The sequence below is a fragment of the Lycium ferocissimum genome, chromosome 5 (genome assembly GCF_029784015.1).
Source record: "Lycium ferocissimum isolate CSIRO_LF1 chromosome 5, AGI_CSIRO_Lferr_CH_V1, whole genome shotgun sequence".
NCBI classification, from domain to species: domain Eukaryota; kingdom Viridiplantae; phylum Streptophyta; class Magnoliopsida; order Solanales; family Solanaceae; genus Lycium; species Lycium ferocissimum.
In genome coordinates, this window is record NC_081346.1 from 10342017 (window position 1) to 10356296 (window position 14280).

The 14280-nt window shown below is 38.8% G+C and overlaps 1 protein-coding gene across 1 annotated transcript in view; it reads right to left on the reverse strand.

Annotated features, from left to right (window-relative positions):
- LOC132055925 (serine/threonine-protein kinase ATM) overlaps positions 1–14280 on the reverse strand; it is a 63003-nt gene that overhangs the window by 2929 nt on the left and 45794 nt on the right. The window contains 20 exon segments of the mRNA XM_059447949.1: positions 248–347; positions 414–460; positions 5751–5829; positions 5923–6002; positions 6502–6591; positions 7099–7207; positions 7394–7488; positions 8426–8485; positions 8723–8779; positions 8890–9030; positions 9263–9325; positions 9469–9558; positions 9699–9779; positions 10136–10219; positions 11122–11205; positions 11303–11350; positions 11475–11676; positions 12690–12841; positions 13422–13517; positions 13596–13760. Coding sequence (XP_059303932.1) covers positions 248–347; positions 414–460; positions 5751–5829; positions 5923–6002; positions 6502–6591; positions 7099–7207; positions 7394–7488; positions 8426–8485; positions 8723–8779; positions 8890–9030; positions 9263–9325; positions 9469–9558; positions 9699–9779; positions 10136–10219; positions 11122–11205; positions 11303–11350; positions 11475–11676; positions 12690–12841; positions 13422–13517; positions 13596–13760 — 1923 coding nt within the window.

Sequence of the window (14280 nt, forward strand, 5' to 3'; positions counted from 1 at the left end):
GGTCCAGGGAAGGGCCGCACCCCGAAGGATGTGATGTAGATAGAATAACCTAATGCAAGCATTAGTAACTACTTCCGCGGCTCGAACCCGAGACCTATAGGTCACATGGAGACAACTTTACCGTTGCTCCAAGGCTCCACGGCTCAAATTTATGTTATGATACACATTTTTTTTTTTTGGGTGTACTAGGAAATATTTAAAGAGAGGGTACTGTTTCTGAAAGTTGCTAAATCACTGGAAGAATCACCATTGAACTCGCGGCCACACTTCTGGTATAAGCAAGTCTCTTTTGAAACCAGTCAGCTGGATGAAAAAATCTCTCCAAGAAAAAGTGATGCATGACAGGCCTGCAGCAAAAAAAAATTAGATAGTTCAAACAACGTGAGCTCAAGATCTAGGAGGGTTAGCAAAACCTGAAGTTATCAGAGACTTCCTGGAAGGCCTTCCGCTTGTCACTTTCCTACACAAGAAAGTGAACATTCTTGAAAGCAAGTCATATACAAAACTCCAGACGGCATACTGAATATTTGGCAAGGAGACCTTGTCTATGGGGAGCTTCCCATCAGAGGATCCAAATTTTTCTCACAAGCATATTTTATCAAGAGGAATATGCATAACTACATTGTTGGTTGAGTTGGCAAGACTACAATGCTGCATAGGCTAGTTTACCAGTGAATTCAATTGAGTTCATACAGACAGAAATTTCTTTAACAAACCTAGCTTCCTTTATTATTCAGTTTTACTATTGCAATCGATACAGTAACAAAGACAGCATCCTAACAAAGACAGCATCCCAACTAGATATGGTGTTTTGAGCTTCAAAGTGCTAAATTGATGCACTTTGAGCTTCAATTTTGAATTTTAGTAAAAGATGTCACACACGTTTATGCATGTCACATCCTTTTAGTGTCCAACTCACACAGCCAACTTTAGATATGGCGTTTGAGCTCACTGAACATAATAACTAAAGCCAGCATGACTAACCAAGCCCAAAAGCAAAGCCCACATAAAAAATAAAAAATAAAAAAAAAAGAGAAGAAAAGAAAGAAAAAGAACAACGTTATGAGTAGGGAATTAAAAGCAACATCTACTGGTATGACCAACTTGAAAGTAAGAATTACAAACCAACTTTATGCAGTTTCACGTAAATCTCTGTATTCTCATTTTATGTAATGTTCTGCATCCCCAGATGAGTTCCAATCGCTGGTACTATTTATTAGAATTTTCCACATTGGTTGAGGCCTGAGAGAATGAGCTGATATCTCCTACTATGATCCTCGACAATCCTCATATTCATGTGCTAGCTTTAGCGTTGATCTCAGTAGGCATGGTATCAGAACTAGACCTATCTCTATTCTTGATTTACGCGAAGAGTTAGAATGTCACGCATTGGTTAAGGGAATAGACTGTTTTCTTGGGCAATTCTCACCCCATTAGCTAATTTTTGGAGTTGAGTTAAACCGAAAGTCCATCTTCTTAACGCTATTCAAAGCCATGGCTCTTAGGTACATATGAAGTTTCTCGTCTTGAAGGGTTTTCACAAAAGCCCCTCCAAACATGCACATAGGTAAGCAACTGTTTTCCTGTTTAACCTCAGTGATGTTTCTCTAGTAACAAACACACATATCATGGATGCGATGGAAACAGTTTAAGTGGTACCACCATATATATTGAGAGAGGATACGACAACTACGTCTCACTCAGAACTAGATCGAGTTGATTATAGAATCTCTGTATCTATTGGACCCCATTTGAGCCCCTTTCATTACATTACTCAGTAATAGGAATTCTCTAAAACTGTAGATTTTCTAAATCTCTCACAACACTCCCTACATTATCGAATAGTTTCTAACCAAACTTATGAGACTCTCGTATACAATAGGATCTAGTTAATGTGTCCCAATGACAACTAACCCTATTCCAAATAGCTAGTATAGACAATACTGATACTTCACCCTAGTGTGTTCTATTTTATGCTAAGTCCACGTATATATATATATATATATGGTTTCAGAAGATGGAATGTCTAATGTTTTTTCACCCGGAGAACTTATTGGATTGTTGCGAGCAGAACGAATGGGGCGCGCTTTGGAAGAAGCGATTGTTACCGAGTCGTCTTATTGGGAATAACAAGAGCATCTCTCAATACTCAAAGTTTCATATCTGAAGCGAGTTTTCAAGAAACTGCTCGAGTTTTAGCAAAAGCGGCTCTCCGGGGTCGTATCGATTGGTTGAAAGGCCTTGCATTGTACATCCAGAATAGTCCTAAGAAGACATGATCCCAGGCCGATACTTGACATGTACCCCCTCTTCCAGGTCCATCACAAGGAAAAAAACGAAAACCAAGATTTGCTTTATCCGGTATCAAACGGGAACTGCGAGCAAATAGAACACCTTTCAAGAGTATCAATACCGTCACATGAATCGTAAATGCATGGATGTGATGTACCAAGAAATCACTCCCCCATGTGAATTTCTGTCAACCTCATCCTTTTTCTTAACACCTTTTAGCCATCATGGTATCACATCTGTGAATCAGTACATTTGGTGGTTTATGTAGAACTCACCTCATATAATACTGTTGGTCTTGCAATTGTTTTATAAGAATTCGCCTTTCACTCGGGTAAGTATCCTCCCATTGCACAACACTTCCATAGAACATCATGTTCTTCCATTATTATTTTCTTAAAGACTAAGCCTAAATATTTGAATCGCCTAATCTCACCTCAATTCATTTTTCTTATGCTGGCTGAATAACAACAACAACATACCCAGTGAAATCCCACTGTGTGGGTCCGGGGGTAAAATAACACGAACCTTAACCCCCATCACGAGAAGATAGAGGTTGTTTCGGAAGACCTCGGCTCAAGAGAAAACATGATGAGAAAAGGTCGATAAGCACAAACAAATTTAAAAGCAAGATATGAAAAATGAAACTAACGAAAGCGAAAAAACCATGATAAAAGCGTATGAGAAAAAAGAAAGCAAGAGGCTACCACAGATAAATACGATAATTGTGGTACAAGGACCAACTTATAGTTTCACGAATCAAAGGACAAGAAAATAAAGATCAAAACTGCGACTACTAGTACGATGGGATACGCGGGACTACCTACTAGCCTACTACCCTAATCTGAGTCCTCCATAGCCTCCTATCTAAGGTCATGTCCTCGATAGTGCCGAAAAGCCGCGCCATATCCCCGTCTAAGCACCTCTCCCCAATCTTCTTCGCCTACCTCCACCTTTTAAAAGTCCATACTGTCTCCCCTCCATTTTTGGGGCATCGTGTCTCTCCACATCCCCAAACCTCTGGGCCCCCCTCTTGTTTGCCCCTCCCCTTATCCGATTCTTTTCTAATCTATCTCCCCCGGTGTCCCCACTCCCCAAATTCTCTTTGGACTTTATTTGGGGCGGCGATTTCTTCCCCCCCATCCGCCCCGTCCCCAAGTTGGTCTTCCACGACCTTTTTCCGCCCTCGAGGGGAAACATCATGTAATCCCCTTTTCTTTACAAAAGACCCAAATACTTAAAATTTCCCTTCTTTTGGAGGCCGGCCCCCCTTTCGTGTCTCGTCCAAACTTGCCTCCATGTCTCTCGGGTCACCAATTTAAACCCCTTTTAGACCCCGGTGCCTAAAACCCCCGACAACTCACTTTCGGGGCGTTTTGGTTGTAAATGCCCGACTCCCCCCAATTTGGCGTCAAACCATCCTCACAAAAAAAAAAGGGAAAGGCGCCCCCATCCCCCTCTCACTGGGTTTTTGGTCCCCTATTTTAACCGGTTTGGCCCCCAAAACATGCCTTGATCGCCCTGCTCCCAAAAAGGTACCCTCCCTCCATCTCCTAAAACCTCAAGACCTTTTAAAAAAAGCTTTTCTGGGTCAAAAACATGTGTAAGTTTTTTCCCTTTCTCCACCAGCTTCCCGTGTGAACTTTTTTAATGAAAGCCCAAAAATCCAACCCGGTTCCCCGAAAGGCCCCTCTTTTCCCCTCTCCCCTTTTTCCCATTTAAAAAAAGTGACTTGACATCCCCCATGTTGTTACAACTTTAAATGTCACCCTTGTTCTTGTACAAAGGAACCATCGTACTGCTGCATTCCTCGATTTATATGTAATCTTAAAATAAGTAATCGCTCTTGATCAACACCCAAACTCTTGCCCCGCCCTAGTCGCTCTTCCTCTACGCATCCTACGAACAGCCCCTTAACCTCCTCACTTTTATACTCCTACAATACCCAAAATCGCGAGGCCTCTCAGAGTACTCCAAATCTCCCAACACAATGTCTCTGTCACCTTCTTCATTCAAGAGTTTATGGAAGTATATCTGTCATCTCCGTCTAATGAGAGCATCCTCCACCAATACTTTGCCATTCTCGTCCTTGACGCACTTTACTTGATCCAGATCCCGTGCCTTCCTCTCCTTTACCTTGGCTAGCCTGTACTTCTTATCCCCGCCTTTGTCCTCTAGTTCTACATATAGGCGTTCAAAAGCTGCCATTTTTGCCGCCGAACCTGCCAACTTCGCTTCATTTCTCGCAATTATACCTTTCGCTATTCGTCCACTTTTCCTCCTCATCTTTGCTATCTACCAACTTGGCACACGCCCCTTTCTTTGCTTCCACCTTCCCTTGGACTTCTCTATTCCATCACTGGGCCACCTTGGGTGGGTCACCACGACGACCTCTCGAGACCCCCGCTCATCTCTAGTCGCTTCTTTATACAAGCCGTCATCCTATCCCACATACTGCTCGCGTCCCCCCTACTCTCCCAAGCCCCCATACCCATCAACTTCTCCTCCATCTCCTGGGCACTAGACGAAGTCAGACTCCCCCACCTGATCCTCTGTCGGTCATCCACAACCCTCTTTTTCTTCTTCCTCTTAATCTCCAAATCCAACACTAAGAGCTTATGCTGGGTCGTAAGGTTCTCACTCGGAATGACTTTGCAGTCTTTACAAAGACCTTTATCATCTTTCCTAAGGAGCAAAAAGTCTATCTGCGTCGCAGCCATCGAACTACGGAAGGTTATGCTGGCTGAACCTGCAGTGCATATATTCCATCTTACTTTTTTACTTGTTCTAAGTCCCTTATTCTCTAGAATGCTTCTCTTCGATTTATTTTCTCGCCAGTTCCATCAATTAACAAAATATCATCTGTGAATAACATACACCATAGAAACCCACCTTGAATGATATTTTATCACCCCCATACATTAGTAAACTAAAGGCATGCTCGAAGCAGATCTCTAATGTTAAACCCACAGTTAACATATGTTTTCTATCCTGCTCAGATGTAAGGAGATATGTAAGTTGTCCTCTTGATTTAAAAGGGGCAATCGATCGAATAGCCTCTCTACACCTATTGATCTCTATCTCCTACCAAAACTTGTTGGAAAATCGTCCTTAGGACTCTAAATTTGATTTAAGTTTTTCTCCTTGTCTCTCAATCAGGCAAGTTTACACATTTGTTCTCCTCTCTCACATTCCTACCTCTTGATAAAAGCTTATGAGTCTACTAAAGGAGTCCAGCTACCAAAATCCTTACCCATGCCTATTGTTACAAGAGAAGAGAAAATTGTCAAAATGTTTAGTAATCAATTTAGCAGGGCATTAAGGCTTCAAAACCTAAAAAGACTATTGGGGCACCAGCTGAATGTGCTAGCAAAAGACTGCATGTACTTGTAAAAGGTTGGGAGATTTAGAACATAGACTTGCAAAGTGGAAACAAACTAAGCAGATAACGTAGCACTTACCACAGTCATGTGTTGCCGGCATTTCATAAATGTCCAGTCTCCTGCTCCATAGCGTCCATGGGCACCTCCATCTCTATTGCTGATTTTTTTTAAAAAATAAAAAATAAAAGGTTCAATAAGCAAATCAATCCATGAAATATACAAGAACAATACAGAAGCTAGTTTTACTGACCTGCCTATAAGATATTCACCGAGTGGAAGAGTGCCATTCACCCATTCCAAAACACCCGCACTTGGAGTAAAAGGTACAACCTGTCTCACAAACACAATGGATACATCTAAAATGAGTGGCCAGAGGATTCTATGAGTTCAAATGTTGGTGCAAAGAAACATGGCTTAATAAACTAATTTGATTGTTAGAGCTGGGGAATTTATACGAGGTCATGTAACAACTCATTCCTGCCGAACCATGTGGAGTGCTAGCAAGGATATGATCGACAAAGTATCATAAGATCTTGAATCAATATTTATACAACTCCTAGGCAACATAGGCTTAAACAATCTACTCAATAACATTAAGGTGACAAAGTTAATAGTCATATTTAGCAATAGAGAATAATAAATATACTTAGAGAGATTATCCTTAAGTAAAACAAATGTAATTAGAGCATGGAGATTTTAAAAAGTTCGACGAAAAGAGTTAAATACTTTGGCCAGCGCCCCTTCAAAAAGGAACTTAAGTCGAGGATTGTTTGCTTCCCATTATAATTTGCATTTTAACAGAGGGTGCTTTATCCTTTTAAGATGTTACCTTGTAAGTGCGAATTCCCAGCCTTCTTTTCCAACTGTCCCGATGGTTCTGTAAGAAAGTATTAACTAAGCCAAAGAACTGTTCCATCACCTGTGTATTAATTTCAAAACGTATATCAATACTCACGGAAAATGAAAAACCATAGCAGGGAGTTCACAATCCATGACATAACATTTCTTGAGCTCAATGCCTACAACACAAATTACAAGCAGAAAAGGGAAGGCGTCTATAGAAATGAATAAACAAGAGGTCAACCACGTGACATTATAAAACAGCAACAACAACAAACCCAGTGTAATCCCATTATTAAAATCAGTGTTATCAAAAGCGAAAAGCGCAAAAAAGCTCTAAGGTCAGCTGGGGCTTTAAGCGCGAAGCGCAAATAAAGCGTGGGCTTTAATGCAAAAAAGCGCAATGGTGCAAAAATACAAATATATATATGTTTAGTAACTATATGGTATCTGACACTCCCCCCACTCTTCCATAATTCTCAAAGAGATGTAAAGAAAAGAAATAAACAAAAGTCGTGTATTTTTGTACTAAATTTTGGTTTGTCCAAATATAGCAAGTGTAAGAAAAAATAGTTCAAACACGTACAGCATCTTGTCTCAGGTCATCATTGCCGGATTTAGCAAGTTGTCGGTATTTATTGCCGTCGGAGCCAAAACACTCAACAACTTTTGGAGCATTTATACCATTCATCACACTGCAAAGCACAATAGTTAAAACACCGAAAACCTATGAGACTGTGACAACTGTATCTGAACAGTCTGTTGTATTGAACTACATCTGGAGCACTTATACCAATCATTGCACTCCAAAACACAACAGCTAAGTCAGAGGAAAGCTATAAGAAACTGCTACTGAGTGGAATGTATTCTTTGTTACTTACGTGACAGAATCTGCTAATCCTTTAAAGTGTGGAAAGGAGCCTTCAGTGTATTGACAACTCGGGTCAATTGGTATATTGGCTGTTACCACAGGAACCTGAAGACACATTATACCAAGAGGTGTTAGCTGTATCAGTAGACCTCCGCAACAAAAGAAAACTAAATTCAGAAGATTCAATAGCAAACACGACCAGTGTTGTCAAAGGTGAAAAGCACTAGATTCTGTCGAAGCTTCAAGCGCAATTAAAGTGTGGGTTTTAGTTTAGGAAGGCGCAATGAAGAAATATATATATATATGTAATGCAAGAAAACAGTAAAAACTTCATGTGCAATGATTTCCTCTAACAATTAAGTGCATCCCTCAGTGCCTTGCCTACAGTGAAGCGCAACCTAAGTGAGGCAAAGCGCCTACACTGAGCTTCAGGGCTTAAGCACGCCTAAAATGAGCTTTTTGACTATCTGTTCTTATTTCACTTTTTAGCTGATCAAAGCATTAAGCTAGCCTACATGAAGAAGTCAGTTGCAACAGTATAGCCTGATACCAATATGCATGTTGAAATTCCCTAGCTTTACCATGAGCTTCACTAATTTAAATGAAGCAACAAATCTCGAAAGTCTTGATTCAATGGATTCATATTAAAAGAGAGAAAAACTGGACAAATGCAAAAAGTTAAAATCTATTCTTTCGAATGAAATAGAATCAAGCAGGAAGGTAGAAGGTCCATTTGATTCAATCTGAAAATGAATTACTTCTTGGATCAACTTTCTACAGATGATGTGTGTGCACTGACAAATAAGGTACAGAGTTCAACTTACTAAATACGATGCTAAGTTACTAGATGGTCTAGTTACAACGATTCCCAGGCCGATAACCAGGATTACCAACTGGGTAGGCTGATGCACCTTAAAAAGGCCTAGGATAATTATCATCCAAGACATCACTTGTCACTCATGGTGCAGTCCCAAAGAGTGGACGCCGAGAACCATAATATGGATTTGAATTACAGTTTGAAAGAAATTAATATTGAACTTACAAGTTCAAGCACTCGGATGCTGCGAATTTCTCTCGGAAGATTAACCTTTTTGTTAGTATCCTGCTCAAAAATTCTAGTTGTTAGTTGTGAAATAACAAAAGATGCTGCAGTTCTACTAACAGTAAAACAACATGCAGAAGAAAAGTCTATACCGATATGATTGTCAATTACATGAAAAGTTACTATCATACAAATCCTTACAGCCACCCCGATCCAACAAGAAAAATAAAGGAAAGAAGAATGGAACACAAATCAGATAAATATCAAAATAAAAAGAACATGAAAACAGCTTCTTACCTCCCTCTTCATTTCTAGTTCAGCTAGTTTAATGTAGATCTCAACCATTTGTTTCATCTGATCACCAAAGAGATAACCACTTTATGGAGCACACAATATAAACATACACGAAGAGAACTTGCTGAAGTATAATCGACTATCTAACCAGAATGCTGATGAGTGAGTACCTGTCTGATGACAGCTCCATGACATGAAGATAACTCCTTCAGCAGATTTTCTGCAGCAATTTTTTTATCCATGTCAACCACAAAAGAACTTCTGCTACGTTGTTTGTCTTTGATCCTATCACCATTTGCCAAAGCTAGAAGCTGACACACACAACCACCACGAAAATAAAATCCAGATGTAGTATTTTGACAAACAAATTTATGAACTACTGGAAAGGAGAATCCTTCAAGTTAGGATGTCTAATAATTTAGAGATCTTTCATATTAGAGATCTTTCTAATGCGACCTGCCAGTAAACTTAGAAGAAAGTGAAGTTTGAAACAATATGGAACCTTCAACTTCACCTATAAGAATCTCTATCCTGCCTATTTACCTGAAATATCGTATGATATGGATGGTCAATGGCCAGTTTTTTAATCAGAGAAACCAAAGCAAACTGCACAACATACAAAATCCATATCAGTCACCTAGAAACTCTTCTTTAAGAGAGAAAAAGGAAAGTATTACCTTAACCAACAGACAAAAATAAATCAAAGTGAAAGTGCAAAAAGCACAAGCACTGAAAGTCTCAAGTTATACCTGGAATTTGTGACCTCCCTGACCATCTTTTGTGCTTCCCATCCTTGAAGCAATTTGATATACTAGTGGTATAAACTTGTAAGACTGAACCTGAAGTAAATGACAAATTGTATTCTGAATAATCTTCAGGCTAGAGCTAATATAAAATACACAATACAAAACATATTATTTAGGGATATACAGCTTCATAAAGTTTCTGGTGTCAACTTATAACAATGATTGGAGTATACCTCACTTATCGTGCTGAGCAAGCTATCAACAACAATTGGTCTAATTGAGAGACCAAACCACAGCGAAATAAGTCGAAACACCTGAAAACAGATGGTAGCTCTAAAGAACTAGATAAAACAAGAGACAGCTTAATGAAATTTCTAATTACCACATAAAACGTTGATTTGCCAAAAGAAACTTTAAATATTTCTATTTCTCTACATTGAAGAACAGTAAAGCAGAAGCATTTCCCCCATTAAATAAATCATGACTAACTAAATACTTAAAAAGTTAGTCATTCTAGTAATCTATAATCATTCTTCCAGCTGATTTAGAAACAAAATGACTTCATCTCTTCTCCTCCCCCTGCCCTCCAAAAAGGAAAGATCCAGGGAACTTGGTCTCCGCAGAAAAAAAAAAAAAAACATAAAATCAGAAAGCAACAAGCAGTACATACCACCCTGACATCATATTTAGCTCCAATGACTAAACAACGTTTATATTCATCAAGCGCGGTGCTTAGAAAGTTGTCCCTGTCTTCCTGAACAGTCAAGATAAGAAAAGAGAGCACATTATGACGATTAACAAAACACAGAATCAGCTTCAGCTAATGCGCAACAGTTTTCACAAGAAAATAATTGCAAATGTTAAAAGTTATTCCAGCCGAACCTTAAAAGAGCGTTGGAATGTGTAAAAGCTTAAGCTGTTAAAGAGAGCACACTTTTATTTATTTAATTATGTCTTTGAAGTTTGAACAAGCCCTCTTACGTGCAGCCTGATTCTTTTTCATGGGCCAAGCATGTGGAAATTCTTTTTGATAATGCGTGGCGGTGAGACTCGAACTCAGGACCTCAGCCTGCTCCGATGCCATATTGGAATGTGTGATCGTCTCATCTAAAAGCTTGAGTTGTTAAAGAGAGCACAATTTTATTTATTTATTAAATTATATCTTTCAACGAAGAGGATAAGGACCAGTTCAATAACTTTCAACTGTAGTGAAGACTGGGGAAAAGGTTAAACAATATAACAATTTCTTTTCCTTTGAAAACTTCTAAGTTGTATTCCTCAGCATTAAGGACATGCTGGAGACTAAATAGTAATTATAAAAGCTACTTTAACTTGAATTGTCTTTCCAAAGTGCTTCATTTGAAAGAAAATAAAAAGATATTATTTCAATAGTAATTTCCCGCCGGTATAACCTACAAGATCATTATACAGCTCTTACGTACCTTAACACTACTAGTAAATTCAAAGTGTTAACAGTTAGAAATGGAAACTAAGACTAAAGACATTAAAAGCTGCAATGCTACACGTGAACCAATGGGAAAAACCATTTGGAATACATTAGAGACACCCTAAAAATTAATACCTTTTATTAAACAAAGATAAAGGGTTCTCCATGAAGCAGTGAAAACACGCTAAAGAGAGTAAGTATCATGTCACCTGCAACTTTTCAGCCTCTTCTTTGTCCATTTCCAGCTGCTTATGCAACTCTTGTATTTTTGCGGAACAGTCAGTCTTTTCCCCCTAGTATTAGAGAAATGTCACATTTAAGTAGGGGCAAAATCAAAATCATCCCATCTCTATCAGACCAAAAAGAAAGTATGAGCATCATTAAGCATACCTTTGTTGAACTTCTTAATCGTTTAATTAATGCTTCCAGCTCCTTCGTCTGAAAATAAAAATTACATGAGTAACCATGGGATTATTAATTTGCCACCATTGTTTCATGACTTCCAATTACTCATTGGTTTATTTCAGTTCTATTGAAAGGAATAAGGGTAGAAAATGAAAACCTTGTGCTTTCTTAAACGCATTGCTGCCTGCCATTCACTGGAATTAAGTCTCTCTTCGTAACTACGAAATAGAGCATCAGCATAGTGTGCAAGATGGAAATGCATTTGACTTCGTTTTGTGGTGGAAACCTTTCCACTTGCCATGGAATCCTCAGCAAGAGTGACTGCATGCTTCAGGTATTTCTCTAGTATAGTTCTTGAGCTGCAAAACCATACTATACAGTGAAAAAGCGATAATTGTTTTTTTTTTTTATTGTACGGAAGGTGAAATGCAGTATCATCCTTTATATCTATTATTGTCTGTAACTATTTCTGAAGATACTTTCATTAGGTCCAGTGAGGACGTGGATCACCTTCTACATTGCGGGCTTACCATGAGATTATGGTGGGATATGTTTAGGTGGTTTCACACACTTTGGTTAATGCCAAGAACTGTGAGTTGGAAGAGCCAGAGGAGGAGAAGACGAAGGGGCTAGGAATGTGGTACCGCTTGCGTTAATGTGGGCAATATCTAATGAGAGAAATAGGAGAGCTTTTGAAGGAGTAGAGTCGAGTTTTTCTCAGTTGAGGAGTAGTCTCCGCTCTCTTATTTACTTTTGGTGTAAACAGAAAGTTTCTAGTTGTATAGAGGATTGGGTGGAGTTTGTAGAAAATCATACTTTGTAGATTCTTGATCTTCTGGTATACCCTTTGTATACGGCCGTTGTGGCAATGTTTATGAATGAAAATACTTTTACTTGATTAAAAAAAGAGGTCCGGTGTTCATCAAGAGCCATAGTTTGACTACAGATTTGTATGTGAAGTTCCTTTTTGCACTCCACCTCCCCCCCCCCCCCTCTCTCTCTCTCTTTCTTGTGGGTTTTGTGTTGGCCCTGTTGAGAGCCATTCTGATTATGGATGTTTCTATTGGGGATGGAGTGTTGTACTAGGCGATGAAATGGGTAACAGTAAAGCAAGAATAAATTTATTAGAAGAAATTGGATACGTCTGGACAGGAATCAATCCCTAAATTCACTAGTCAATTGGTGAGACATTCAAAGAACTTGTGAGAGAGAAAAAATACAGATGCAACATATTGGTCTTAAGGGGTTACATAAGATCAAGAAGCTGCAGAGACAGAGAGGCAAATAAGAAGTCAAAATATATCACACTTAAGCAGATTGAAAGCATCAAACTTGTATGGAAACTTAGTCCCATTGTTGGATTATTACTGACTTGCTTGTTCGTGTTTCAGCCAGCCACTTCCCAATTAACCGGAACACATCAGATGCATTTTCGTTCATCTGGTAGTTTTGTGAAATATACTTTGCAAGATTGATTGCCATCTGATGTTGGCCTTCAGCACGCAGAAGCTTAGCTTCTTCAAGCTGCACCACATGAAAAGAACCGTAGTAGTGTTAGTATAAAGTCTACCAATTCTTAGAAAGTGGATTTTGTTTTAGCTTATGGTTTCGTCAGAAACATCAATAGAATATGAGAACTAAATTGCACAGCTGCCCACTTAAATGTTCAAGAAATAAAAAAAACATGTTCATACCTAATAAGAAAATGGACTTCGGGCCTATCAACCCCAAAAGGAACCTCATCTAGTTAGGATTTCCCAAGACCATTTTTTTAACCAAGAAACTGTAACTAAGAGAATTTCCCAATACCATATAAAGAGACCACATTACCCACATTACACCTATCACACAGATGAGGTTCTTGGGATGGGTTTGGCTCTAATAGCTATAAGAAAATGGACCTTCGGTCTAACTCAACCCAAAAGCTAGCTCATTTGGCGAAATTTCCCCAGACAATATAAAGAGACCAAATTACACTGCACACCCACCGATGTGGAATTTAACAATACCTTCCAAGCTACATAGATACTAAAGCACACAGAATAATCAAATTGGACAACTGTCCTGTTGCATCATTAATTAAGTAAATGAACCGTGTTCATACCCGTCCAAGCCAGTAAAGGTTGGAATGTTCTCCAATTTCTGCACAGAGAAACTTGAATTCATGCAAAGCCGAAGCAGCCTGTGAAAACCTAGACACCTATACATAACAAAGAGTATATTTAGGAAAGAATATAGTGATCATTTCTACAGGAAGTACCAATTACAGTAGAATTACCTTGCGGAGAGTAGCTGCAGATTCTAGCAGATGTTGTACAGTATAATTCTGGCAATTTAAAATCTGAAGCAAAACTCTTCTAAATGCCACAAATGGTTCCAGCAAATTCATATGTAACTGTGCTTGCTTTAAAGTGCGCTTCCAGTCCATGTCTAGGCATGATAACTTCCTTGGCCAATTCCAATCAAAAGTACAATATTCAGTACATTAAAGATCAGGTCCATAATAAGCATCACAAATATTATACATGCAAAATGCTTCTTATACTGATGCTATCAGAGGCAAAGCGGGTACCAGAAAAATTCAATCTTATATGGAAAAAATAATTAAGACTATCTGCACGCTTTATGTCTAGAATGATTCAGTGTTATATTTTTAATATTGCACTAGTGATGAAACCAGCAAGAGTGTCAAATATCAACCAAAACCTTGAACTGTAGAGATGCTCTCAAGAAAGAAGAGTTTTAAGGTAAGTAGAAGACTGAATATATGACTACAAGTTTAGCCAATATAAGAAGAATGAGGTTGAGGTGATATTACACGTGATTGTGGTGCCCAAATGCAATCAATTTACATATGTACGCTCGAGGTTCCGGGAGAATGGTATGATGAACATTCATGTTACACAGAAGATCAAAATAGGATGGTTAAGGATGCTGAATCAGTAGTAGATTTTTTGGATGGT